General features: G+C 45.7%; 1 protein-coding gene across 1 annotated transcript in view; it reads right to left on the bottom strand.

Moving 5' to 3' along the window:
* The window catches only part of JARID2 (jumonji and AT-rich interaction domain containing 2), a 235,351-nt gene that overhangs the window by 6,281 nt on the left and 203,248 nt on the right, over positions 1–25,822 (bottom strand). The window contains exons 7-15 of the mRNA XM_071553208.1: positions 19,651–20,668; positions 14,541–15,046; positions 9,935–10,027; positions 9,404–9,522; positions 9,206–9,276; positions 7,972–8,086; positions 6,599–6,704; positions 5,166–5,348; positions 327–457 (exon numbers count right to left, since the gene is read on the bottom strand). Of these exons, the coding sequence (XP_071409309.1) occupies positions 327–457; positions 5,166–5,348; positions 6,599–6,704; positions 7,972–8,086; positions 9,206–9,276; positions 9,404–9,522; positions 9,935–10,027; positions 14,541–15,046; positions 19,651–20,668 (2,342 nt within the window). The remainder of the gene's footprint in view (positions 1–326; positions 458–5,165; positions 5,349–6,598; positions 6,705–7,971; positions 8,087–9,205; positions 9,277–9,403; positions 9,523–9,934; positions 10,028–14,540; positions 15,047–19,650; positions 20,669–25,822) is intronic.

Below are 25,822 nucleotides of genomic sequence, written 5' to 3'. Positions count from 1 at the left end.
TGCTAGTTAAATACAGTTTGTAGGCTCCATTCATCAAAACTTTCTTGACATCTCGAGTATCAGTTGTCACAAACTTGACAGATAGGTAGCAACTACATAGTGGGGAACAAAAGAGAAGATCATTACACAGGAAGCCAGGCAACATTATATTTTCTTTTCTCACCTTTCTTAAAAGAAACCCTAAACATGCTCCTGAGGACTGGAGAGAAAAAGGAGTGTGAATTTTTTGCTTAAAACACTCACGTTCTAAGCTGCTCACTCACTGCTGGAAATCAAAGACAACTTTCTGTGTATGAAGTACCTTCCAGGAGGCCCCAGCTGGTTACCTGAGCTCCCCAAGGAGGGATGAGATCGTACTCAGAGTTGGGCCGTTCTCCTTCTTTGCCTCTGCCGTTGCAATCTGATAAAGCAACTTCTCCATGGAGAATGGTTTGGCAATACGTCGTCTCTTCATTTCCTGGGGCACAGAGGAATTGCAGAATTAATTCCTGGGCACACTTGGAAGTGAAATGTTATCAAGAGTTAATTCAAAGTTCATGCTAAAAACAAATAAAGCAAAAAGTAGCCTTTTGAAACAACCAAAAGTAATTTTTTCCATAGTCCCAGTTATTTATGTCCCAGCTTACATCCAGCATTAACCACACACTGAAATGGACACTCTGCAGAAATCAGTCAGTGGAAAAGCTTTGCCCAAATGGGTGATGCCTCCTGTTGAAAGGACTGTGAAAGATTTTCTGCACCTGCTTTACAGAAAAATACATCAAGCCCTGGACAAAACAAGTGCCAAAGTCACAATCACCTGCTGCCCCAGAGAACAGTGACACCCAACACTGTGTGTGCATTCAGAGTCACCAGCAGGGAGCAAAAAGCTGCTGCGTGCAGTGCATGATGCCATATATGCCAAGAAATCAGTGTGTGCTGCTTTTCTTCCTGTGCTTTGCTGGGATATTTAATGGAGAGCAAAGACAGGCAAAGAGAATGAAGTGCAAGCACTGAGGTGTCACCACGTCTCAGGTGTGCCCTTTTTGCAAAGAAGAAACTTCATCAGTGGAAAAGACAAGGACAGGAGAGATGTCATGAAAATAAAAACAACAGAAAGAAGATGCCCAGGTGTGGAGCCACATGCAGTTCTCTGAAGTGGAGGAACCAAAAACACCTCAAAATTCTATCCCTCAAAATTAATTCTTCCTGTGGAGGCCAAGAGGAGCAACACCATCACTTGAGCTGAATAATATTGGCTGGCTCAGAGTACAAATAGTGTCAGATCTACACACATGGCCTGCTTGGAGCCCAGGCCTGGTGGTGGTTTGCATCTCTCAAAGCATAAAAAAGGACAACAAAACAGGCAGATGGCAGGAAAAGAGCCAAGAGGCAAAAGAGGGGAGTTCCTTTCTGCCCGTTACTGGTTCCTCTCTGTGAAGGCTTTTAAAAGTTACATCTTTCCAGTCAGTACAAACTGAGGGATTTGGTAGCTGAAACAGCTTCAGTAATTCTTGTGAAAAAGGCTAATTCCTTGAGTTATTATGCAGTTGGGAAAGGTGCAGAGTTCCCTGTATCTGAAAAGGTTTGTTTTGTTTATGCAGAGTCAGAGCACTGAAATGATGCTGAGTGTAATGGGAAGGAGGGAGTTTTGGTTAGTGGTTAAACCTGCCAAATCCCTACTCAGCACACACAAACCCAAAGATTAATTTTTAACCTTAATTTATTTTTTTACCCTCTTTTGTAACCCTGATTACATGCTCTGGGTATTTATTTTATCAGAACCAACACAGGCACCAACATCATGTGTTCAAGTGGTGTATCCACCATATAAAATGGAATTTGCTGACCAGAAAGGGCTCACAGGTAAGAAAAGTGTCCTTCAGGAACCATTTGCTCTGCTAGACCCTGGTGGGGGTGAACAGCAGCACTGTTAGGAGTGTCTGGGGAAGGTTTTTCCATGTTACATTTGCTTGGCATCTTGTCCCCACCAAAAGCCACAGAGGCAACACACACAGGCAGGATAGGAGGCCACAGGGAGGGGCTGCAATGGAAACCTGCTGGGTGGCAGCTCAGGGACCTCCTGACTCTGTGCTGGGCTTGATCTCTTCATTCACCTGAAATTCTGCATCCAAGCACATTTTTCTCTTCCATACTATACTGAAATATCCAGGTAGGTATTTTGAAACTGAATTTGGTTTGCTTTTGTCCTGCTGCCTGACTATTTCTTTTAATTTCCTTCACTGTCCTGGAAGTCTGAACATTCATGATCATGACCCTGGGCAGGCATTTGTGATCTGCTCTTGCTGTCACATACATTTCTCAGTCTTTTTTTTCCCCAGGCTGAGTATTTCTCTTATATTTAATGCAGAGGCTAATTCATAACTTTAATCTTCTATCTCTGCTGTGCCTTTTCTACTTCTTTTATAATCCTTTTTGCAATGAGGGGCTCAGAACTGGACAAGCCACCAAGACCCTACACAGTGCCAGGGTGGTGCTTCTGCTTTGTTGGCTGTTCTGTCCTTTTAATTCCTAACATTTAATACATTTTTGTTCAGGGCATTTGGCTGACTGCTCCATAGGAATCCAAAGATCTCTTTTCTCTTTGCTGTGTCTGTCAAATTAGGATTATTTTTTAAATTTAAATTTAACATTTATCAATACTGAACCTCCCCTACCATCCTCTCACTTGGATCACTCAGGATCATAAAATATTTCTGTAACACCTCATGGCATTAATTTTTGCTGTTGTTACCAGGGTTCCTCAGGGTAAAGGATGAGTTTTGCTACTCACTTTCCTCTCTGCATTATTTATGGATACATTAAACTGGTCTTAACACAAATTCCTGAGAGAAAACCCCTCCCCTCCATGATAAAAACATTTGTTCCCATCCTCTGCTTCTCTTTTAATAAATCAAGTTATTTTTTGGTGTGTGTGAACTTCACCTCTGAGCCCATGGCAGATTAATTTCTTTAAGAGCTTTTTCTGAGGAATCTTTCCCAAGGTCTTCCAGAAATGGTCACAGACTGTCAACTGCAACTCTTGTCCATCCATCCTTCCAAAAGGTCCTGGAGACCCTGACCTTGCTGCCAAAGCTGTGGTGGTTGCCCTGTTTTCATTTTATTCTACTTCTTTTGGCCTTTAGGAAGTGGTTCTTTGAAATCCCTTTTTGGTCTGCACTTCTGTGTATTTATTGCATCTTGTTAGAGAGGTGGTTTCCTTTGCATTTTCATCTTAGGGACATCAAAGGGAATTTCTGGCTTCATTTCAGAGATTCCTTTCTCCTGGTGTTTGGCCATGCTGTGTTCAGTGGGGCTTGCCCTTGGAAATTGTTCTTTATTTTTGCCAGCAATCTGGTCCCACACATGGTCCAGGTGACACCTGACTGTCCCCTTTCCCAGGCTTATGCAAACTCTTATTCCAACACTTCTCCCCAACTCCTTCTAAACTGAAATCAATGCAATTTCCAATGCAGAATTTCATTTTTCTGTGTATTAAAGGAGACTGAGCAGTCATTCAATACAGGAATCAAACAACATCGTTTAGTAATATAAAGAGAGTCACTATAAAAAACTCAGGTCACAGTAACACAGCGTGAAAACAGAGTTATTAATGTATCAAAGGGCTAAAAACTGTCAGTATTGCTGTGGGGAACAGACAAGGAAGGTGCAGGTGTTGATCAGAGTTCATTTAACAGTCCAAAAGTTGCTCAGACACAGAACATCTCCCCACCTCTGCCAAGCACAACCCCAGCCAGGCTCTGAGCATGGCAAAGTGTCTTAGCAAAGAGAAGGAACCATGGGGGAATTTCCAGAATTTAAGGGAGTTGAGAACATAAGAGTTTGAAAAGAGAAGGGGGAAAAAAAAGAGAAGGACAAGAACAATGCAGTAGGTACATCCAGAGTTATTCTGATATCAACATGTGGTTCTTGCAACGTTTGTGAGAGCTGTGACTTTTCATTTCCAAGGCAGGTTATCACTGACTGGAATCTGCTGGATTCAGCTTACTGAGTTTACCCAGTGCAAAGTTCTTAAAAATTAATCCAAAGAAACTGTTCTTCAAAACTGGAGGCACCAAGAGCTTTTTAATTGCTGCATAGTGATTTCTGTCTCTTACAGGAGTTGCATTTCCACGATATCAAACAAGTGTTCAGTAGAGCAATAAATACAGCACATGGTGTTAATATAACTGTGTATGTTCAGACAGAGTAGCTCAGGATTCTTATGCCTTATTTATATATATATATATATATGTATATACACACACACAATTCCCACCTTCCCCCAAAATAAATATGTAATAAAATAACCTTTTTATTTCAAACTAAGTTAATATACAGTTAATATAACCAGGCTGGGAGAATTCCATTAACCCTAAAAAAGCAAAACTCAACTATGGACATATTAATTACTTGGCCTGCAGCTGTAAATGATCATTTACCAGTGGCTTAGCTATAAAACTACCAAAATAGTTTCTGCAACCCACAGTGTATCTGGGCAGGCTGGGAACACAGTCAGTGCCATACACTCCTTGTCCAAGAACACACAAGTGCAGCCAGAACCACGAGGACTGGACAAGTCACCTGTTTCTGCAGCCAACCTGCCCTGGGTAGTTGTGTGGGAAGGGAATGGGAAGGTCATTTATTTCCAGTCAGTACTGGATGGGCTGGTCAGTGAACTTAAGGATTTTCAAGTCGATTAAAACTGAAATTGCCCTGATCAAAAGCTTTTCCTGAATGAAGGGGCAGAGAAAAAACAAGCCACAGAATGTGAGTATGAACTGACCCTGCCTATCACAGGACCCAAACAAGCACAGTTATTCAGATATTTGCACCTGAGATTCTAGTGGTTCTAGAAAAAAAAATCACTTAAAAATAAAATTAGTAAGCATATTACAATGTATCACCATTAGCTCTGAAGGGATTTTTGAAAAGCTTCCTTGCAAAGTGGTCTGGCATAACAATCTTCCAAATTTTCCATATATACACAAGTTTTAGCTGTCAGTTGACAACTCAGTCACTTTTCTGGTAACGCTGCACCCCCTTCTGCCTTGCAGGATTTCATTTCTTTAACAGTCCAGAAAAACTGGTTGTCCTCAGCCTCCCAGTGCCACCGCCCCTGCCTTGCTGTCCTTTAGGTGGCAGTGCCAGCATCCATTGCATTCCAGGTCTTTCCCTCAGCTTACCTTGGCTGTTTTAAAGCCCATGCTCGTCCACTGGGTGGTGGCAAAGTGCACCGACTCGGACACGCTGTAGCCACAGCACACCTTGGCCACGAAGGCTCCGGGGAAGCAGACCACGAACTGCCCACTCTGCTGCACAGTGCGGTGCACCCGGACCCCCTCCCTGCACAGGACCTCGGGGGAGATCTGCCAGGGCAGGAAAACACACAAACAGCCCATCAGAACCTGCTGTTGTACTCAGATGCCCTTCCCTGTGGAGCAGAGCTGAGCTCTGTTCTCTCTGCTCCCTCCTGCACGTGCTGGAGTTTGGAGTGGGGAGTCCACAAGTGGCTCTTGGGGAACCATCAGCTTAAACTTACACTTGCCAAATGGTCTCAAACAGAGTCTGCTGCTGCACAGACCAATGCAGCCCATTTGGGCTTCAATCTGACACAAAATCTGCTGCTGCACAAAGCAATGCAGCCCATTTGGGCTTCAATCTGACACAAAATCTGCTGCACAAAGCAATGCAGCCCATTTGGGTTTCAATCTGACACAAAATCTGCTACTGCACAAAGCAATGCAGCCCATTTGGGCTTCAATCTGACACAAAATCTGCTACTGCACAGACCAATGCAGCCCATTTGGGCTTCAATCTGACACAAAATCTGCTGCTGCACAAAGCAATGCAGCCCATTTGGTTTGCAATCTCAAAGTCTGCTGCTGCACAAAGCAATGCAGCCCATTTGGGTTTCAATCTCAGACACAAAGTCTTGCTATTGCACAAAGCAATGCAACCCATTTGGGTTTCCATCCAGGTCTTTTTCCCAGCCTGGCACTGAATCCATCCTGCTACCTCTGTTAGGTATTAACATGGATAGCTCAGGGAGGGTTTGTTTTCTTATGGGCTCTCCCAGATTTATATTTAAATACACTGAATGGGAATTGTTATCCACAAAAAAAAGGATGCAAAAACACTTCAAGTAGTATTAGGCTTCTCCTATCCAGGCTGGCATCATAACATATTGACCCTGAGATGAGCTCAGTGGGTTAAAACTTGGTTGTAACAATGCCAAGGTCATGGGTTCAATCCCCTGTGTGGGCCATTGACTGAAGAGTTGGACTCGATGGTCCTTGTGGGTCCCTTCCAGCTCAGAACAGTCTGGGATTCTGGATAAGTATCAGTCATGGCAGATGAACTGATTAAAAACCACTCCCTTTGTGAGATTTAATACAGTATTAAAAATAGAAATTTATTGCACTGCCACATTTATTTTTATATTAACATGTGAGCTCTGTTAGAAAAATGCCATGTGGGTAAACAGGAAGCAGCCAAATTCCAACAACACCCTGTGCATCACTGGAGTGTAATACAAACCCTAAACAAAACCCAGCCCAGCAGGCTCCTGGTGAGCCCTGGGAGCTCAGCTGGGAGCACCTCCCCACTGGGCACCTACCATGACATTACTTTCAAGCATTTCCAGCCCTGGAGTGCCATTGGCTTGCAGCAGGGTATGTACCACATCATCAAGTTTGTTCTCCTCTGCAGCAGGAATGCAATACCTGTGGTGGTGTCAGAGGGAGAGAAAAGATTTACTGTGGAGGAAAAATGGTCCCCAGCTACACAGAAATAGGCAATTCAAAGCAGGACATTGATTAAAGGAGAGAAATTAAACACAGGCTTTCCCACACAGTTCTGTTTGGTAAAACACTGAGGGCTGAAGGAAAGCTGATTATTTAGACTCAGTCTGATGGTGTTCACAAAATGCCCAAAATAGAAATGTAAAATCTCAGTGCTCTGGAGAATCAGAGGAGAGAAACCAGCAATAGTGGTGTTCATTCTGACAGCACCAAAACACAATTTTGCATCTCCTGAGCTGGTTCTCAGAGAGAAACAGACATACCCAAGGTTCAGGACAACACAGCTTGCTCAGCAATTTGTCCTGACAGTATATTACAAAATATTACAGATTCCTGACTCTCAGAAGAGGGAGAGGAGCCATGAAATGCCCATGACAGAAAGCAACAAATTCTCAGATCCAGCATAATCCACCATTTACCTTCACCCCTTGGTATGCTCACATGTAAAATACTCATTCAACTTAACATTTTTAGAGAGAGGAGGATCCTACTTTAATGGTTTTTCTCCAGATTTCAAATCCCTTTTTCTGGGCCACGTGCTTTCCCAGTGACAGCTGGATCAGCACATCAGCAGCAGCTGAGAAACAGGAGCTCACCCTTTGCAGGTGAATAAAGAGCAGCTGATGGTGATGCCACTACCCCTGTGGGGACCTCTGGAGGCAAAGGGGACCCTGCAGACCCCCTTCTGTCACACCACACTGGGAGCCAAAGGCTCCCAGAGCTCTGAGCTCCAGAGGGGAACCACTGGAAGTGTTAAAAGGGAACCAGCTTCTCACCTGGGCAGGGAGGCACCATTTAAATAACTTTCTTCTCTGTTTATTCCATTTTTATCTCATTAAGAAACACACTCATACAACTTATCATTCACTGGTTTCACTGATGATGGTGTTGGGTAGAAACATCAGTCTCAGCAGCCTGCCAGAGAGGAATATGCCATGGCAGCAGCACCTGCTTTCTCCATCATTCCCTGCAAACTAAATCCCCATCACCTGCAGTACCACTGAATTCAGAAAGGGCTCTTTCACCTCCTAAGTTTGTACCACGTTTTCCCATTAAAGCTGTCACCACACACACACACTCTGCACCTTCTGGGAGAGATTCACTCCTGCAAAAGGCACTGCACAGGCTGCTGGTAACACCAGCACAGAGCAGGCAATGCAGGGAAACCAAACCAAAGCAGAATACCTACCAAATGCAATCAGCACCAGTGTGTAAGTAGTCAATGTATGGAAGGTGATTTTGGTCTCGAGACCAGCATGAGGTAGAAAAGACCATGCCAATATTTAGCCAAGGAATTGTCACTCCTGAAACAGAGATTGAAAAATGAGTTTTGATTAACTGCAGTTTGGAATTGAAAAACAGTTTGAGAGGGTATTTAAGTTGAAAATGTTATGCTACCTGTGAGCTGATCCTCTTAGAAGTTTTAAGTGCCTATCAGAGTGAATAATTCACAGGAAATAATTTAACAAACTCAGCATTTTCCACTAGGAAAATATCTACTGGCCAATTACAGTGCCCTTGAAGATATTTGTATTCTAATAGCTAAATAGAATTCTTTTATTCTTTGGAGAATCCACAAATACCCATAATTCAAGCTCAGTGCCATTGACCAGAGGATTGCTTCATGTTGAGCATCTTTTAAACAAATATCCTGTTTCCCAACTGGTTTATTCAGGCTCAACACCTGCACAGGAGATGCCATGATGCTTCCAGCTCATGTTCCTGCCAACAAACTGCAATGCTGGATGTGCAGCTGGAGAACTGGTGACAATCCAGCAGAAATCCTGTGTGCTGCTCTGCCCAGGGCTGCTTTTCCAAGCCAGGAAGCTGCAGGCTCTGCCCTTCCTGCCTCTGGCACAGAGGAACAGTGACACACTGGCACCAACAAGGGGCACTGCAAGTATGACAAGAATATGGAACTATCCACCAGTTCTTGCTCTGCATTCACTCCTTCACACACCACTGGGTGTCTGCTCAGCCAGTTGGTGAGCAGAGGGAGGGACAAGCCTTGGGTGGCTCTGCCACCACTCTCAGAGGACAGTGCCACCAACAAGGTGCACTGCAAGTACAACAAGAACATGGTCTCGACTATCCATCAGTTCCTGCACTGCCTTCACTCCTTCACACACCACTGGATGTCTGCTCAGCCAGCAGGTGAGCAGAGGGGCCAGAGGGAGGGACAAGCCTTGGGTGGCTCTGCCACCAGGCTCAGAGGACAGTGCCACCAACAAGGAACAACTGCAAGTATGATAAGAGTATAGAACTATCCACCAGTTCCTGCTCTGCCTTCACTCCTTCACACACCACTGGGTGCCTGCTCAGCCAGCAGGTGAGCAGAGGGAGGGACAAGCCTAGGGTGGCACTGCCACCATGCTCAGAGGACACTGCCACCAGCTGCAAGACAGCAGAGCCCCTTTGCTTACCAGGCACAGCACCAAGATGTCGCAGGATGGATCCCGTGTTATTGGGAAGGACTGTGAGGTTCCACCCATGCCTGTGGGACAGAGGGGGGACACAGAGGCACACACGGGTCAGTGCAGGTTCCCAGTGCCCACCCACAGTGCCCCCAGCTCTGCCCAGCTGCAGGGAGGTGACAAAACAGGGGGGTTTGGGGACCTTACCTTGAAAATGGTTCCGATTTTCCCACGGGAAAGCCGCTCCCGTGGGTGTTGGTGTCCACTTTTCCACAATGCACTGCTACATGGCAATCCTTCTGCTCCACTATCCTCCAGTACTCTTGCTGTGGCAACACAAACAGGGATGCATTTTGAATTTGCTGAACAAAGGAAGGGACCTCTCACTGAAATATAAACCCCAGAAATTCAAAGGGCTTTCACAGCCTCAATGTGATTCAACACAAAAATGAGAATATAAATAATTACAAGTGACAATGAACTAGGAAGACAATTTAGATCCTCCTGGCTCCTGTGCTTCAGCGTGTGTCAGATTAAGAATTCCTTCTCTTCTCATCAAGGCCTTTATTAAAAATGTTCAGAACATTAAAAAGGAAGAATCAGCACCGTGCCTGCCAAACCATTTCTTTTTCTCCAAAACCAGACAGCCTTAAACTGAGTCTGGTACTGCTTGATTGTCAACTATACTGAAACCCCACACTCAACAAAAGCCCTGCCCACCTCCTGAGTTGACCTCACCTCTACTTCAGCTACTGTGGGCTCCTTTGTGAAGCACATGTTCATGATGTTCCTGGCTGTTCGGTAGAAGGTTGTTAAAGAAACAGACCTACCCTGTGGAAAAACACAGTAAAGTCAGAAGTGAAGGTTTAAAAATGCCTCCATTCCTGCTGTCCCCACTCTCTTCCTTACAGGCTCCAGCCCAGATGGCAACAAAGGGCAAGAGGACAATGTCTCCAGGAGAGGGGATGGGTCTAAAGCTCATTTGGGACCTGAGGGAAAACACCTCAGAAAATAAATTACAGCCACATCCAATACTTGATCCAAGGACCACGTGGCTACACCCTTTATACACACAGAGAAACAGGTGAAAAAGACTTAGAAAATTCAGAGAAATGCTCAGTATTGGGTGTAATGGAAGGTGGCCACAAAAAGCAGAGTTTACCAAGACTGCTGCAATCACCTGCCTACAAAAGCCAGTTCTGCTCAGTTCAGTGAGGGCAGCTCCAATGGCAGGAACCAGGACCTGCTATTACAGGGCTGGGCACAGCAAAATGCAGTGGACCTGCTGAATGAGGGCACTTGCACTCTTTGCTGGCCCTGCTGCAGGAGCTCTGTGTGAAGAGCATCTCATTTGGTTTTCTGCTGAGCTGTACCAGTTTCCAGACACTTCCATACACAGCTACAGCCCCAGATGCTCTGGGAGGCTTTGAAGGCAAAGCCCCAGAACCCACCTGCTCCTTTCAGCCCACAAATGAACCCTTCATTACTTGGGCTATTACCTTTCTAGTTTGGCAATTTCAAACAGATCTGCCAAACCACCTCAGCCTTTTCTTGTGTTTAATTTATTGAATAACTATGACCAAGAGTAAACTAGAAAAGAACTATACAAGCAGCTTTCCCCCAGAGGCCAAGTCTATCACTCTGCCATGCTCAGATGGTTGTAACATTGTCATTTTTTTAATTGAATGCAGCATAATTAGCTTTAACAGAAAACTTTGTGAAATGCCCAGGGCCTGGGGCAACTCTGATTCCCATAAATTTCAGAGCTGGATTCTCTGTGATCCAATAAGCAATTTCCTTCTCCTTTTAAATGCCCTTGTGAATTGTTTATTGAGGCAGCATTTTACAACACACCCTCCTGTAAAATGCAGGGCCTGCACTGAGTCATCTCACTTGGACACAACCTCACCCCTTGCAAACCAACACACTCTGCAGCACCTTCCTCCTTTCTGCAACTTGCCTTTGGCTCACCCAGAGAAACAAAAAAAAGGACTACCCAGGTCCATGTTTCAGATATACAGCAAGCAAGGAAAAACAAAGTGGAAAACCTGAACAGTTTAACCCTTTAAAATTGTATATACCTGTTTCTCCCTCTATCAAGAATTTGGTGTCTTTTAGGTCTCCTAAAAACACCAATTAAATGGTTGAGGGGTTTTTGTTGTCTGTTTATGTTGTTTTGTTGGGTTCCATAAAATTTGCTAATGCCAACTCAGAAAACAATTTCCAATGCTGCAATGGAGCATTTTAACCAAAACAGGAATTGGTGAAGAATAAAATACCCTTTTTCCAACACCCTGAAAGGGATCTCAGCAGTTCAACAACTGTCCTTGGAGCTTCAAGCCACAGAGCAGAGACTCTGTAGCTGTGACAGTAACAGAGAGGAAGGTTTAAGGAAAAGAAACTCCTTTTCCTCTCTTGATTCTTCTGTCTGTGGCAGAGGCTGTGAGGACAAACCAACCAACCCAGGGGCAGCATCACCACCAGCAAAGGACACTGCAATGCCATCAATATAAGGATATTAAAGCAAGCAAAAAGCTGAGCAGAAACCAGAGATTTCACAACAGCCAGGGATGGAAAGGAGGGACTCCTATTAAGGGCAGTCCCAAAATGCTGAGTCCTTGGCTGAAGGGAGCTCAGCATGGGATTTCCAGGACAGTTTCATGTGGGGCTGACACTTCTATTGGTGATTTCTTCTGTGTCCCTCCAGTGGCTCTGCTAAAAAGCCTTTGGTTTGCTCTGTGTGGAAACAAAAGCTGCTTTCAGTCAGCTCCAGTACAGATTTTTAAAGTATTGTCAGAGCTAAAAGTGGGGAGAGAAGAGTGAAAATCTTGCATCACATCCTTCTTTGGTGTCAGCAGTTTACTTCACATCCTCAGAAATGATGGGCTTTTATTAGTGGGGTAGAAAAGCAAGATATTTAGGAGCAGAAACCTCTCCAGAGTGTGAGGCACAGACCTTATGGTCTGAACTGGACTGCAGCCATATGATTGTGATGTTTTCCTCCTGCCCTCCAGCTACTGGCCTGGCTATTTATCAAAGGCATGGGATTTTGGGTTTGGTTTTTTTGGTTCGTTGGTTGGGTTGGGTTTTTATTTTTATTTTTGTTGGGGGGGGGGGGTGTGTTTTGTTTGTTTGGGGTTTTTGTGTGTTTGTCATTTTTAAATAGAATCAGCCACGTGCTTTACAAAGGGACCATTACAATCCATCATCATCTCTGGAAACTGTAACACGAGGGCACTTTCTGTTGATCAAATTTTCTCAGAAACATTAATAGGCAAAGAACATTTTCCCCCTCACAGACACAGCATTAAAGGGCTTGTTTCATTAAATGCCACGAAACACCCTCTGCTTATTTCTGATGCCAACACCACCTTCTCTCAGGCTTATTAAAAAGCCTTGTAGTGAACTCCAGTAATTTCAGGTCTTGTGGGCTGCTCTGGTACAGCAAAACTGCTGCCCAATTTCTACACCTTGAGGTTTGATTTAACAATCCTCCTGCAGTGCTTTCCCCCCAAGCTCCACTCCCCTCTCTGCTCTCAGGGTGCTGCACAGGAGGGATCTCTGGTTGTACCACCTGCACTTTGCTGATGGTTTTGTTTTCTGAGTCCAAATAGGATATTTCTCACAAATCCCAATCTTTTTGAGTGACTTTGTATCTTCTAAACTTCAAAATGGGGCTTGCACTGGAGAAGGAGGAGGCATTTCCCCACTAAGTTCATGCAGCAGTCAGGGCAAGTTGTATCAAATTTTTCATTTAATTGTCATTAAGCACAGGATATTAAGCCCAGAAATGCCACTTCACTATTCACAAAAGCTGCTGTCATTAGATCAGCTGCTCTGCAAGGGCAGCATGGCACAGAGATTGCTTTTCAGAGGTGGGATTGAGGCCAGAGGCCCCAAGTAAAATATTTTGTGCTGACAAATCGTAACAGGCTGCAAAAGAAACCTGAACCAAGCTTTTAAAGCTCAAGTCATGAGCTCATGCAGTCCCTGAATAGCTGAACAATAAGTCATTTTGGGCTATCTGGCTTCAGCTCCTGGTGCTGGAAAGGAGACTGAAGGGGAAGAACAGTGGATTCCTTCACTGGGCACACTCAGTGTTTCTCCCAGAGCACAGCCACACAGTCCAACACAACTCAAAACTGCACTGCTGTGCCAAGTCCTGCTCCAAAGCAGCAGAGTGCCAAGGAAAATACAGTGGAAGAGTCAGCATTCCTTTGGAAATGGATGGGCTTGGTATGTGGAAGACTAAGTGTCCATGTGACTGTAAGTGCTGAGCACAATCTGGCATCGAGGATGAAAATATTTCCATTTGCCCTTTCTAAATGCAGCAGCATTTCCAGTGATGTTAGTTTGGATGTGAAGCACTACTTGACTCAGCCAGAGATCTGCAAGGAGCAGGAATGAGGAAGCAGAACATTACTTTAAATGTCACCAGAAAATGAAAATAAGATCTGTGTCTGCAAGGATAATTGGGCAGAGATATTCAGGGACCCTCTCAGGAGGAGATGAAGGGGGGCAGAGCCCAGTGCATCTTGTTATGACAATGATGCCTCTGAGCCTTTCCAGGCATCCTGCAAGAGCCAGGCAGAGGGGGACAAAGCCACCAGCCCCCTGGTTGTGACAACCATAGAATGGATTGGGTTGGAAGAGATCTCTAAGATCATCAAGTCCAGCCCTTGATCCAACCCCACTGTGATCACCAGATCATGGCACTCAGTGCCATGTCCAATCTCATCTTGAAAACCTCCAGGGATGGTGAGTCCACCACCTCTCTGGGCAGCCCATTCCAGTGCCTGGTCCCTCTGTGAAGAATTTCTTTCTCATATCCAACCTAAACCTCCCCCAGAAAAGCTTGTGCCCTCTTGTTCCACTGCTGAGTGCCTGGGAGAAGAGACCAACCCCCACCTGGCCAGAACTTCCCTTCAGGCAGTTCCAGACAGTGCTGAGGTCACCTCTGAGCCTCCTCTTCTCCAGGCTAAACACCCCCAGCTCCCTCAGCCTCTCCCCACAGCACTTGTGCTCCAGTCCCTTCTCCAGCCTCGTTGCTCTTCTCTGGCCCCGCTCCAGCCCCTCAATCTCTTTCCTCAACTGAGGGGCCCAGAACTGAACACAACACTCAAGGTGTGGCCTCCCCAAGGCAGAGTCCAGGGGAAGGGTCACTGCCCTGGGCCTGCTGGTCACGCTATTGCTGATCCAGACCAGGATCCCACTGGCCTTCTCGGCCACCTGGGCACACACACTGGCCCGTGATATCACCCTGCTGCCCTGGGGTTTGGCAGGTTGGCACCCAGATGGCCCCCGGACAGCAGCAGAACCGACGGGGCAGTGCCTGCCTCCTTACCTTGTATATACACTTGTGCAGGTCGCTCAGAACTCCCTCCTCGTCCTCCTCCTCCTCCCTGGGGGTGATGGTGTCCCTTTCCTGAGCGAAGAGCCGCCGCCGGCCCGTCTTGAGGGGCGCGTCGGGCTCCCTGCCCCGGCCGCGGCAGCCGTTCCGGTGCACCACGCCGTTGATGAGCCCGTTCTTGGGCTCGAACCGCGGCAGGGAGTGGAACCTGTAGGCATTCTCCGAATGTCCCTCCAGGGGTCCTTTCCTCTTCTCCAGGATCTCCTTCTCCAGCAAGACCTCCTTCTCCAGTTTCTTGTGCTCCTCGGGGGAGAGGGAGTCGTAGGAGAGCAGGTACTGGCAGTAGGCTTCCTGCAGCTTGGCCAGCCTGTCCTGCGCCGTTTTGGGGATGCGCAGCAGGTCCGCCAGCTTGTTCCACTTCTTGAGGTCAGTCACTTGCTGCATCCCCCCCATCTCGTTGATCAGCTGCACGAAGCAGGCCAGGTCGAGCTCGCAGCCTCCTGGGGTGCAGCGTGGGCCAGGCAGAGGGCAGGAGAGAGGGAAACACAGGGGAAGGTTAGCAAAGCTGCAGGCAGCTCATTGCAGCCAGGACAGGGCACCCACAGCTCCAGTCACATGGGCACTGGGCACAACTGGCCCTGTCCTGGTGGCCTCCTGCCTCCATGCTCTTGTGCTAACTTAAAATCCACATGGCAGGCTGTATTCTGCTATTTTCAACAGCCTTCTCTCTGAGGAAATTTGCATTTCTCCTTGATTTTCCTTCCCTTCTCTTCTCAGAGAACCCCAACCCACCTCCTGACTTGCATCCTTACCCAGCAGCTGGGGAGAGGAGAGTGGCCCAGCTCTTTAAGAGCCCACACACCCACCCTGCCATCACCCACCCCCAGTCCCACATCACCCACCCACCAGTCCCACATCACCCACCCCCAATCCCACATCGCCCACCCACCAGTCCCACATCGCCCACCCACCAGTCCCACATCGCCCACCCACCAGTCCCACATCGCCCACCCACCAGTCCCACATCTGGTTTACACCAGCCTGAAACAAAAGAAGTCTCAAGCTGGGTACTGGCCATCAAAAAAGACAAGTGCCTGTCCTTTCTGGAGGCAAAACATCAATTATCTGATGTCTGCACAACACCTTGAATAAAATCATTATTTGAAAGGAACTCAGTAACATCATTCATTTCACTTAGGGTGGAAAAATCCTTATAAAAACCCAAGGGAGGCAGTGGATTGTTTGGGGCTGGAGCCTGCAACTGCACAGAAAAGTTCCAGACACATTATTCTTCCAGTCTGAGGCCATCCATATTCTATATTCCACTCTGGTTTTGCACATTTTAAGATGACCTGCACATTTCACACCCCAGTCAAAAAAATAAAAATGGAGGATTATACAAACTGCAGCACAGAAAGCAGCCAAATGCAAGAAGAACAATAAAAGAAACGTAATAAACACTCTCAAAGCACAGAAATAAATCATCAGTGGACAGAGGGAAGAAATGGACCACCTACAATTCAACAGGGGGAAAGAGCATTAATACAAAACCCACGGCAACGTCTCTGCTGCCACATTGTCCTTCCTTTGCCTTTTCCTTTGAGAAAATAAAAACCCTTTATGCCACAGCCATCACAGAGCACTCAGAAATGCCACTGCACAACAGAGAGGGGCAAGAAGCAGCATTTTGGTAAATATTTACTGCTGGATGAGCAGCTACAGCATCTTCAGGGCCAGTCACATCATCCTGCAGCATCACACTGTTTTCAAACTACCCCTGTCCTGTGCTGCAGATGATTCTCTGCTGATTTCAGTTTTCCTTCTTCCTCTGCTTTCCCCACTTGTGCCAGCCCAGTGAGAAGGAAAGCTCAGCAGTGCAATCCTGGGTGACAGTGGCAGTGACCAAGGCAGGGCAGCATCAGAGGCTGCTCCCATTAATGCTGCCCACACAGCACTGGGCAAAGGTGTGGAGAGGGGGAAAAGGAATTTGGCTGCAGCCATAACCAAGGGTTAACCTTTGAGTAGTGTATAATCAGGGTGAGACAGGGCCATGAAGGAGCAGATTTATCCTATTTAGTAAATTTGGGGGTGATCCTAAAGAGGTTTAAGTCTTGAAGCTGAGAAAAGGTAAAAATCACTGAGTTGGAAAAAATGAAGTAAGTTTGAAAAGTTTCACAAAATCACAGAATCAATTGGGTTGGAAAAGCCCTCCGAGATCATCAAGTCCAACCCTTGGGCCAACTCCAGTCCCTTTACCAGATCATGGCACTCAGTGCCACGGCCAAGCTCAGTTGAAAAACCTCCAGGGATGGGGAACCCACCCCCTCTCTGGGCAGCCCATTCCAATGCCTGAGCACTCTCTCTGCAAAGAATTTCTTTCTGCTCTCCAACTTCAATTTCCCCTGGCAGAGCTTGAGCCCATCGTGCCCCCTTGTCCTATTGCTGAGTGCCTGGGAGAAGAGACCAACCCCCACCTGGCCAGAACTTCCCTTCAGGTTTCCTTTGTTTCCTCTTTAACCTTCCACAACATAAACACAACTTTCAAGCTGGCCTCTATTACAAGCTTTTACTTTGCTGGTTTTTGTATGTGCAGGTCACAAGTTGAAGGCACAACTCAAGATGGCTTTTCATCCCAACAGATTCAGCAACCTCCATAAAGGTGAGTGCCACCCTCCTAGCTCAGAAAGAAGTGTGGTCCAGATCTAGCCCTGGTTGTGTTGCCCAGTGGGACACACAGCACACACCCAGCTGAAGGTGCTGCTTTCAACACTGTTCATGAGCTACTGAAGCAATTCCATTTTCTCCTGCATGGTGGAAGGATGGCTCAGAATCACCCTGCAAGATGCAGCACATCTTCCACCCCGAGCCCACAGCTGAGATTGCAAAATGCTCTCAATTAGAATTCCATTTCACACGGTCACAGCTCTGGGAAGCATTTACATCTCAGGCTGATGTTTTCCAGGATTGACCTAAACATGCTGCTTAAACTTTCCTTGAAAGACTGAAGGAAAAAAGAAACCAACAAACCAGGGAAAAAAAACCAACAACAACAAAAAAGGGAGTTCTAATCTCATTTATAAGCACCTATCACAAAATGGCTTAAATAAGAGATCTGGCACACGTTATGCAGAGATAATGTCTGACTTTTTTTTTTTTAATTACCTTAATTTCCCTCAGTTAGGACTATTTTTAAATTGCTTAGTGAGCAAGCTCATTTTAAAGAAGAAAATCTTAGATCTTCAGGTATGTATTTAATGCCAAATGCTGGCACTGCACAAGCAGTTGGCAAAGCTCCCACTTACATCAATGGGAATGTGATTTGGCCCTGAAAGAAGGGATATGTATGAATGTCTCCTTAAATAAGCAGGTATTTATTATCACCACAGATTATTTTATAGGTTTCCTGCTGGAACCAACAGATTTTCCCCCTCTTTGTACACTGATGATCTCCAGCTTCTTCTCTCCATTTTGCTTTTGATTTTAAACATGGGATAGGTCGAAAATTAACTACAGAAAGGATATATAGGATGTAAATTTTATAGGTTTCCTGCTGGAACCAACAGATTTTTCCTCCTCTTTGTACACTGATGATCTCCAGCTTCTTCTCTCCATTTTCCTTTTGATTTTAAACATGGGATAGGTCAAAAATTAACTACAGAAAGGATATATAGGATGTAAATTTTCTAAGAGCCCACTGTTTGCTGTGGTTATGGCACCCAGCACAAACAGAGTCCTTGCCTATTCACTAGGCCCTCAGGTGCTTAAATAATACAAATAATTAACAGTAATGCCATCCTAATGCAGAGTTCAGGTATTTCATTAGAAAGTTAACATTGTTCCAGGAGTATTAATGTGTCTTGCACATTTTCTCCTCTCCCTTGCCAGTGGAAACTTAATTCATTATTCCCTGCTATAAACATACAAGCATTGCATACATTAGGCATACAAAATGTTCACTTATTGCTGCTTGAGTGATTTTAATTTTCAGATTTCCTTGAATGTCTTTGCATGGATATTGCAACAAAGTGCTAACTGTGTTCCTCCTCCTTAAATTCTGTTCTTTCCCTGCTGTTCCCTGCGTTGGTTCCCATCAGCTCTGCAATCTCTTTGTGTGCTTTCATTCCTTTTCCCTCACTTACCATATGTGATATCAATGAAATTTGAAAACCTGGACAGGGGGAGGAAATGTTGTGAATAGTTTAAACAGTTTAAACAGTGTCCTTTAATCCAGGTAGTGTTGATAATCCTCTGATGGGGCGATGCCCCAAAGGCACAACTCCTGCCTCAAGTGGGCAGGTCCTGACTCCCAACACTTCAAAAACAAAGGGAAGAGCCAACAAAACTAAACCCAAGAGTTTCCTCCTCTGTCACGGCTGCAAAGGCAGCAGAGATGGAGGTGGCTCATTCCACACTTCATTTGTATGCTGCTGTTGTCATGTTTTTACAAAGTATTGTCACATTTTTGTCACGTGTCATATCTGACAGCAGACCATAAACCAAGAATTCTGTTAAATAAGTGATTCTCACTCAGGCATTAGCCCTGGCAGACACCTGCTGGGAGAAATAATGAAACCTCCATTTTGCAATCAACTACATTTTACTGCCTATTCTTGACACTTAATGGTTGTTAAATGTCAGCAGGTCACTGCAAATTTGTGATTTTAAGTGTCTGAGTATCCAAACACCGAGTCAGTCCTGAGATATTTTCTTTCTCCTTTGGTTAAAGGCTTTTAAAGGAAGAGGAGGGGGGAAAAAAACGTATTAAAGCTTGGCAATGCTGCAACCTGTGTGGAAAACATGTCTGCAAAGGTCTGCAAAATATTCTGAGGCAAGGTCAGCAATGTCCATAGCTGTCCTACCTGCAAAAATAAAGAGCAGAGAAAAGGGAAGATCCTGAAATCCAGAGGCAGCACATGGCATTTTTGACCCTGGGTGAATCACACAGGAGGAAAATGGCAACATAAAGCTCTGTGACAACCTACCTGCGTTGTGCCTGATGTGGATGAAGGGAGAGAAGCGGGGTGAGTTGAGCAGGGGTTGGGTTCAGAATAACAGCAAAAAGGGAGCACATAAAGTGGCACAGGGACCCGAGCAGAGCCCTTACCTATGAGTGGGAGTTCATCCATGGTAATGCCCTGAGATTTGAGGTGCTTCTTGATGCAGGCCAGCCGCTGCACGTTGGGTCCCCAGCGCCGGCCCAGCTTGTGGATGTGCTGGATCTGCGTCACAAAGCGCATTTCGTCGTTCAGCTTGCACTCAGGTCTCCAGTCCGGGGGGGGGATCACCCTGCACATCCCATACTTCTCTACCTGAGCTCGGACCGACTCAATGTATATCAGCGGGTCGTGGAATTCCTTGGTGGAGGGCCTGAGGATGGGAATCTCCCCCAGCAGCCCCCACCCAGACTTACTACTGCCCTTTTCGTGCTTTCCCATTGAGTCTTGTGGCTTGTGCAAGGACTCCGCTTGAGAGGTAGAACGATTTTCACAGGAGGCATTGTCAGTTTTGCCATGTGCTTGTTTCCCTGGCGTGCTCTTCCCAGCAGTGGCTCTTTTGGGCCTGTTCCTTTCCAAACTCTTCTCCGGCACTTCCTTTTTAAGATGTCCGTTCAGCAAAGGCTTTTCTGCCGCCGCCTTTTTGCCGGCAGCCTCTGCCGAGTTGACGGCGCCTTTCATCCTTTTGGTGGGCGACTGCACCTTGTCCGTCTGACTCGGCTCCTCCAGCCTCCTCTTGGAATTGCGCAGCCCCTCCCTCAACTGCCTCCCCACCTCCTTAGTGCATGTCTTTTGGTTCAACTTGCCATTGACTTTCACACCATTAACAGCGGAATTGTTCGACTTGGATGCTCCAAGGGATAGCACCTGTTTGCGGGTTTTTGCATTGCTACTTTCTGTTTTCCCTGAGATTGTGTGGTTGACAGGTGAACTGGGTTTGTGGTGATTTAGTTTGGTTTCCTTGACCAGTTCTTTCTTGGCTTTGGTGTATGTGACAGTTCCCTTTGTCACTGTTGCAGTGTACCTCACAGTTTTGGACGGTGAAGGTCTGACCTCTCGCATCTTTTTGGCACTGGCTGCGTTCGCACTCGGAGATGACAGTCGAGTGATCCCGTTGACTTTAGAAACCTGCAAGGCCACGAGTGGTGCAGGAGGAGCAAAAGGAGGGAAACACAAAAGAGGAAAGGAAATTAATAATGTTCCCACTCAACCCCAGTGTCCCATTCTGCAGTTCTCACTCCTGGCCCCTCCACAGAATCATAGAATGGATTGGGTTGGAAAAGACCTCCAAGATCACCAAGTCCAACCCTTGGTCCAACTCCAGTCCCTTTACCAGATCATGGCACTCAGTGCCACGGCCAAGTTCAGTGTAAAAACCTCCAGGGATGGGGAATCCACCCCCTCTCTGGGCAGCCCATTCCAATCCCTGAGCACTCTCCATACAATCTTCATTTTCACCCAGGCAAAACAGGGGTGAATTCACTTATAATAAGTAAATAAACCAGAATTTTTATTTTTATTTTAAATTAACCAAAAAGTCTCTGGCAGTATTAAGGGTCCCTTGTTTGTATTACCCACTTTCTTGCCTACCAGAAAGCCCGTTATGGTGTTACAAAACACACTCAGTATGATTACAACCTAACACTTTCATTAATCTCCTTTTCTGGCCCTCAGACACTTTCTTCTCTCTCCCACCCAACTTCCTGTAAGTGCACTCACGTTTTCCACAGTTTCTCAGCAGACAAAGCAGCCACATACACTATTTACTCCCATAATGTGCACACTTTGCAAAGAACACACACTGAGATTCAAACCACCCTCCTGTCTATACAGGCACACCTACAAAGGGAGACATGGAACACATTATTGCACCCAGCAGGGCAGGATGGCCGTGGAGGATCCTGCCTGTCCTCCATATGGAACCTTGGGAGGTGTTACTGTTGCTGAAGTTGATAATTTGAAATGAAAATGTGTAGCAAAATGTACTTTTTTTTTTAAATTCGGTGTCTGGGCAGCTGTGCTGACCCACATTCTATGAGATCATATTGTGTCAATGCAACTTGAAATTGCTGGACTTTGCTGTTCACAGTCAAGCCCAGTTCACAGAATCATAGAATCACAGAAGTGATTGGGTTGGAAAAGACCTCCAAGATCATCAAGTCCAACCCTTGGGCCAACTCCAGTCCCTTTACCAGATCATGGCACTCAGTGCCATGGCCAAGCTCAGTTGAAAAACCTCCAGGGATGGGGAATCCACCCCCTCTCTGGGCAGCCCATTCCAATGCCTGAGCACTCTCTCTGCAAAGAATTTTTTCCTGCTCTCCAATTTCCCCTGGCAGAGCTTGAGCCCATCGTGCCCCCTTGTCCTATTGCTGAGTGCCTGGGAGAAGAGACCAACCCCCAGCTGGCCAGAACTTCCCTTCAGGCAGTTCCAGACAGTGCTGAGGTCACCTCTGAGCCTCCTCTTCTCCAGGCTAAACACTCCCAGCTCCCTCAGCCTCTCCCCACAGCACTTGTGCTCCAGTCCCTTCTCCAGCCTCGTTGCTCTTCTCTGGCCCTGCTCCAGCCCCTCAATCTCTTTCCTCAACTGAGGGGCCCAGAACTGAACACAACACTCAAGGTGTGGCCTCCCCAAGGCAGAGTCCCGGGGAAGGGTCACTGCCCTGGGCCTGCTGGCCACACTAGTTTGGATCCAGGCCAGGATCCCATTGGCCTTCTTGGCCACCTGGGCACACTGTTGGCTCCTGTTGAGCTTCCTGTCCCTCAGTCCCCCCAGGTGCCTCTGCCTGGCTGCTCTCCAGCCACTCTGTGCCCAGCCTGGAGCGCTGCAGGGGGTTGGGGTGGCCAAAGGGCAGGACCTGCACTTGGCCTTGTTGAACTCCATCCCACTGCAATCAGCCCATCTCTCCAGTCTATCCAGATCCTTCTGCAGAGCCCTCCTGCCTTCCAGCAGGTCGACACTCCCTCCCAACTTGGTGTCATCAGCAAATTTGCTGCTGATGGACTCAATCCCCTCATCTAAATCATCACTAAAGATGTTAAACAGGATTGGACCCGACACAGACCCCTGGGGAACACCACTGGTGACCAGCTGGATGCAGCTCCGTTCACCAGCACTCTCTGGGCCCGACCCTCCAGCCAGCTCCTAATCCAGGAGAGGGTACACCTGTCCAGGCCATGGGCTACCAGCTTTTCCAGGAGTATATTATGGGAGACAGTGTCAAAGGCCTTGCTGAAGTCCAGATAGATCACATTTCACAGTTATGAAACTAAAATTTATATTTTAACTATAAGGTGTGTTAAGCACTGAGAGCAACCCTCAGTACAAAGGGAACTGAGACAGGTCAGCGCTGCCAAAACTAAACCCCACTACGAAGAAAATGAAGCTCAAGTTCAAACTTTAAACCCCAGTATGAAGAAAATGAAGCTCAAGTTCAAACTTTAAACCCCCACTACGAAGAAAATGAAGCTCGAGTTCTAACTTTAAACAAATTTTGGCATTTGAGCAACTTTCAAACATTGTTTTCTCACCTCCTTAAACGACTGTGAGTGAAGAAAACACACCCAAAAATGAGGAACATTGACAAAACTGCTCAGAGTGACAGCACACAGTAGAATCACCCTCCTCATCACACACAAACCAACAAACACACACAAACACTGGGTGCATTTTCTCCCCTGTGCTCCAGAAGCTCCAGCAGGACTAATAAATGCCCTTTTAAAAACCAGCCATATTCTTGTCCTTCTTGTGCTTGCCAGGCAGAAACACTTGAGGAAAATCCAGTGAACTGCTGCCATGTGTTCTTACCTTGAGCTTTTCAAAGATGTATGAGATACCATCTGCAAAGCCAACACTGCAAACAGAAAGGCATTTGGCCATTCCCCTTGAAATTTAGGCAGTGCTCTCTATTCTAAATGGAGGCCTGGGTGGGACAGCAGCTTTTCATGCTGCTGAACAGTTGTGGGCAGAGGCTGCTGAGACATCACCTCTTGCCTGCACAGTCACAACAAGCCCTGAACATCTCTGGCTTGAAAAATAGCCAGGAAAGTTGAGCACAGATTTTATCTGGACTAATAGAGAGGAATTGATTGAGGAAAATCACACATGAGAAGTGAGAAGAGAGAAGAAAGATGAAAGAGAAGAGAAGGGGAAAGAAAGAGAAGAGAAGGGGAAAGAAAGAGAAGAGAAGGGGAAAGAAAGAGAAGAGAAGGGGAAAGAAAGAGAAGAGAAGGGGAAAGAAAGAGAAGAGAAGGGGAAAGAAAGAGAAGAGAAGGGGAAAGAAAGAGAAGAGAAGGGGAAAGACAGAGAAGAGAAGGGGAAAGACAGAGAAGAGAAGGGGAAAGAAAGAGAAGAGAAGGGGAAAGAAAGAGAAGAGAAGGGGAAAGAAAGAGAAGAGAAGGGGAAAGAAAGAGAAGGGGAAAGAAAGAGAAGGGGAAAGAAAGAGAAGGGGAAAGAAAGAGAAGGGGAAAGAAAAATGAAAGGGAAAAAGGAAAGGGAGACAGGAAAAGGAAAAAGAAAAAAGAAAAGAAAAAGGAAAGAAAAGAAAAAAGAAAAGAAAAGAGAAAAAGAGAAAAAGAGAAAAGAGAAAAAAAGAAAAAGAGAAAAGAGAAAAAAAGAAAAAGAGAAAAAGAGAAAAAGAAAAAGAGAAAAAGAGAAAAAGAAAAAGAGAAAAAGAGAAAAAGAAAAAGAGAAAAAGAAAAAAGAAAAAGAAAAAAGAAAAAGGAAAAGAAAAAAGAAAAAGAAAAAAGAAAAAGAAAAAAGAAAAAGAAAAAAGAAAAATTGCCCTGCAAAACATCCAACCCTAACATAGCACAGGCCATTAATGCCCGTTCACAAACTTCTCCAGCAACTGGAAAAATCAGAAACTAATCACAGTAAAAAGTGGCAACACAATTATGTGACTAAGGGTAATTAGACAGGAACAGCAAAAACACGCATTAAAATCAGGAAGGCTGAGGAGCTGAAGAAACTTCAGTTAGCAAGAGACATAAAGCAAACCAAAACAAAAGTTATAAATACCTTAAAAATACAAGACAACACATAATGAAGAGATCAAACACCACAAAACAAGAGGAAATAAGGTGGGGGAAAACACAGAGTCTGCCTAATTTCAAACCCTAATTCTAGAAGAAATCATCAAGCAGTTGATGGTTCCCTGCAGTACAACATGAATTTTAAATTTTGTCTTTTAGAAAACAAACAGGACCAGCACACAAGTCCTGCAAAAATTGGTTTGTTGGATTTGACCTGGTCTACACTCCCCCCCCCTGGATTCTGCCTCCAAAAACATACACAGAAAATAAAGCCAACAACCAACCTGCCAGATAAAAACCACAGAGATGAGAGCAACAGTTTTGGTCCCAAAGAAAGTCAAGTGATGCAACAGACCCGGAATTCATTCATAAAAATAGTTCTGTGCTGTTGGCAGAGCTAAATTACCCCATTAGGCCAAGAGAGGGCCCCATTGAACTACATTTCCTTTGCCCACAACCCTTGTGAAGTCAGGGATTTGGGAAGATGGCAAGGGAGGGAGAAAGAGAAATAAGGAATATGTGACAAGTGCAAGGGGTCACCAGGAAAGGAAGGACAGAAAAGCAGAAAGAGAGAAGGAGGGGAAATAAAATATCTCGTGATTTCTGGTGTTGTGCCTTTATTTTGTGCCAGAACAAATAAAACAAAACCCCACACAAATAAATCAGGTAAATTCAGTCATCAAGGGGCAAAAGCACATGGAGGGAGGAGATTTTCCCAAAATCTCCTTTTGGGAAATACTGAAAGAATCAAACACTCAGGACAACAGCAGGAGATTCAGCAACATCACCAACATTTTGGACAAAGTTGTGTCTTTCTGCATAATCCCCCTTTGAACTACATTTCTTTTGCCCACAACCCTTGTGAAGTCAGGGATTTGGGAAGATGCAAAGGGAGGGAGAAAGAGAAATAAGGAATATGTGACAAGTGCAAGGGGTCACCAGGAAAGGAAGGACAGAAAAGCAGAAAGAGAGAAGGAGGGGAAATAAAATTTCTCGTGATTTCTGGTGTTGTGCCTTTATTTTGTGCCAGAACAAATTAAACAAAACCCCACACAAATAAATCAGGTAAATTCAGTCATCAAGGGGCAAAAGCACATGGAGGGAGGACACTTTCCCAAAATCTCCTTTTGGGAAATACTGAAAGAATCAAACACTCAGGACAACAGCAGGAGATTCAGCAACATCACCAAGGTTTTGGACAAAGTTGTGTCTTTCTGTATAATCCTCCTTTAATTAGTTAGAGCCACA

The sequence above is a fragment of the Pithys albifrons genome, chromosome 4 (assembly GCF_047495875.1).
Source record: "Pithys albifrons albifrons isolate INPA30051 chromosome 4, PitAlb_v1, whole genome shotgun sequence".
Lineage (NCBI taxonomy): Eukaryota > Metazoa > Chordata > Aves > Passeriformes > Thamnophilidae > Pithys > Pithys albifrons.
The sequence above is the reverse complement of the archived record's forward strand: the minus strand, read 5'-3'. Positions and strand labels throughout refer to the sequence as shown.